Here is a 2878-nt window from a genome sequence, read left to right as displayed (position 1 = left end):
CTCAGGCCCAGGGGTCCAGGCCCCCAGCCCCTCCTCCCTCAGACCCAGGAGTCCAGGGCCCTGACCCCTCCTTCTCAGTTCCTCTGTCCTTTCTCCCCAGGGACATGTACAGCAAAAGCACAGCGGCTGTGAGCACTTACGCAGAGATTCTAACTGACCAGTTCCTTTCCCTGCTGAAGGGAGATTCGTAACAGCCGGGCCCCCATTGTGGGGGAGCGGGGAGTGCAGACCCTAGCCACCCCTTGTCTCCACGGCACACCCCCCGCCCCCACTTCCTAGCAGCTCCAGGCATGCTGCTCCCAATTGTAGCCTGACTTCTCTCAATAAAAAACGCCGTTTGTTCTCTTCCATGTGGTTGCTTTTCTGAGACCTCAGGGGTCAAGATAGAGGGGCTGGTTCAGTCCAGTCAGCATTTACTGAGCACCCACTGTATGTACGCAGCCCTAACCTGGTCAGTAGGAACAGAGAGGTGAATAATATATTATATTTATATATCTGTACATATTATACCTAATATAGTAATAATCACGATGACTCATCCTAACAATAATTAGAGACCACCCTTCACTAAGGTCCACCTTTCTCACCTGCAAAATGACAAACCACAGCTAGCCTGCAGGGACCTGTGGCAGTGTCCAGGCCCTGGGCTGACACTTTAAATGTGCCATCACTGTGAGGTGTCCAGCGGTCCTGTGACAGAGGGGAGACTGTGCCCACGAGTCATTGCCGAGTGTAGGAAGTCGGTGCCCAGGTTGGCTGGGACCCAAGAGGACAGACATGCCAAAGCCGTGCTCCATGAAAATTCCTATATATCTATCCCATGTGTATTTACTAAGACCCTCCCAGGCCCTGGGGACACAGCAGAGAAAAGACAGACACTCCTGCCTTCATTTGGCCCCTCACAAAGCTATTGACGGGGTCCTGGCCCAATTCCATATGATTTTAGTGCTTACAGCTTGATGGTATGTTTTGTGACCTGCTCTCTTCTGATTAGCAACAGAAACAACATTTCCTGAGCTCCTACTCAGGGCCAGAAGCTATGCTCCATCCTGAGGCCACAAACAGAGAGGCTGGGGGGTGGGGAGAGCAGGCAGAGGATGAGCCAGAGGACCAATGGAGAAGGTACCCTCAGACAGCAACGGAGGCAATGAAGAGGAGAGGAAGGGAGGAGATGGAGGCCCGGGTGCGGCCAGCTGGGAGAGGGAGTGAGTTCCCGCACAGGGCGGGCCTCCTAGAGGACCTGGCTTGGCTGGTCACAGGGCGATACATCACAATGCAGTGTGTGAGGGTCTGGAGAGTGGGGGGAGGGGAGGGGGGACACTCCCCTGGGCCCCAGGTCCAGGTGGGGTGGTTAGCGGTTGGAAGAGGGTGTCTCGGCAGTGGGGAACTGCAGACAAAAAGCACAGAGTGTGCAAACAAGAGCAGAGGCTCTGTGGCCTGAGAGAGGACAGGGCTGAGCCCATGGGTAGAGGGGCTGGGGCCTGGACTCCTGGATCCTGAGGGAGCAGAGGGTGGTCCTGGGCCCCCAAGGCCCGGGAGTAGGGCTGCTGGCCTCTGCGGACTCAGCGCTTCTATTTCTCCTAATCTGCTCGGCATTAACCTCCAGCCAGGCTTTCAGCACTCTTGGGGCAGTTTTCCCAGGTCCTGAGGCTGGGCAGCTGTGACTCTAGCAGAAAACAGGGCCTTGCGGAGGGGTTGTGGGAAATGCTCCCCAGTCCCCAGGGCCTGGGAAGAGCTACGGCTGCCAAACCCAGGGGGGTGCTGGAGAGGGGGGCACCCTGGAGGAACAAGCCCTGCTCTGTCCCCTTGTTTCCCACAGACTCAAGCCAAAGCAAACCACTGCCCAGGCCAGTTCTGCTTCCAACCAATCCGGGGGCCCTTCCCAGACTCCTCCCTCCTTTCTCAGGCTCCCACCCCAGGCCCACTCCCCTTGACACCCCGGAGTCCAGGACCCAGACGACTCCTCCCCCGGAACTCAGCAGTCTGGGATCCCGCACTTCTCTTCCTTCCAACTCAGGAGTCTAGACCCCCAAGTCCTCCTCAGGACCTAGAAGTTCAGGTCCCCAGCCCCCTTCTCCGGTAGAATCTGAAATCACAGCCTCTGGTCGGTGTGGGGCGGCCCCTAGTGGAGAGCAGAGTGGATCCGTCTGTGATTCATTCACCAGTGAGCAGGAATGGAAGAATTTACTCGGTCAATCCACAGGCACGGGGGAGGGCTGTGCAAGAACCTCGTCTAAAATCACAGTCTAGCTAAGAGCCTCTCATGCTCCAACAGATGGGGACTCTGCTGTATATGAGAGAGGGAGGACAGACGGGGGCATTTTGTAGCCAGAACTGAGAGCAGAGAGAGGGTTATAGTGAAGCTGGAGATTAAGCTTCCAAGCCCCTCAACTGCCTGGGCTTTACGTGGTCCTCTATTTAAATGTATACCTGTAACTTTGTACTTTTTAAAAAGAGGCCCACAAAATCTCAATCTGACCCCTGTCTGGAGGACTTAATGAGTATGTTCATTTCATCCCTAGACGTGAAAACTGGGCCTACGATTTCACAGAATCGTTATCATTATCGTTATTATCCGCAAGAGAAGGGGACTGGGCGAGAAGTTTTCTAAGCTTTCTTCTTGCCCTTGTGTCGGTCCTCAAAGGGAAGTCACTCCCCTTCTGCACTCAAGAGTTTCATCCTTTCACTCAGCAATCATCCCCTGGGGCAGTGCTGGAGACACAGCAGTGACCATGACCGCCAGGGCAGGACACACCACACCCAGCCCTGACGGTGACGACACAAAGTGGGCAGGGATGGGCTGGCGGAGTCCAGGGAACTAGGAGAACTGGAAGGCGGCGTCCTGCGCAGCCTGGGGGGGGGGGGGGGGGGGGGGGGG

At 56.1% G+C, this 2878-nt stretch overlaps 1 protein-coding gene across 1 annotated transcript in view; it reads left to right on the top strand.

The window, feature by feature from the left end:
* Nucleotides 1–348, top strand: part of APOC2 (apolipoprotein C2) — a 2339-nt gene extending 1991 nt beyond the window's left edge. Inside the window, exon 4 of the mRNA XM_046680567.1 lies at nucleotides 101–348. Within this exon, the coding sequence (XP_046536523.1) occupies nucleotides 101–191 (91 nt within the window). The 3' untranslated portion in view covers nucleotides 192–348. The remainder of the gene's footprint in view (nucleotides 1–100) is intronic.
* The last annotated feature ends 2530 nt before the right edge of the window (nucleotides 349–2878 follow it).

Source organism: Equus quagga, chromosome 13 (assembly GCF_021613505.1).
Source record: "Equus quagga isolate Etosha38 chromosome 13, UCLA_HA_Equagga_1.0, whole genome shotgun sequence".
Lineage (NCBI taxonomy): Eukaryota > Metazoa > Chordata > Mammalia > Perissodactyla > Equidae > Equus > Equus quagga.
Note: the sequence above shows the minus strand (reverse complement) of the source record. Positions and strands in the feature narration are given on the sequence as shown.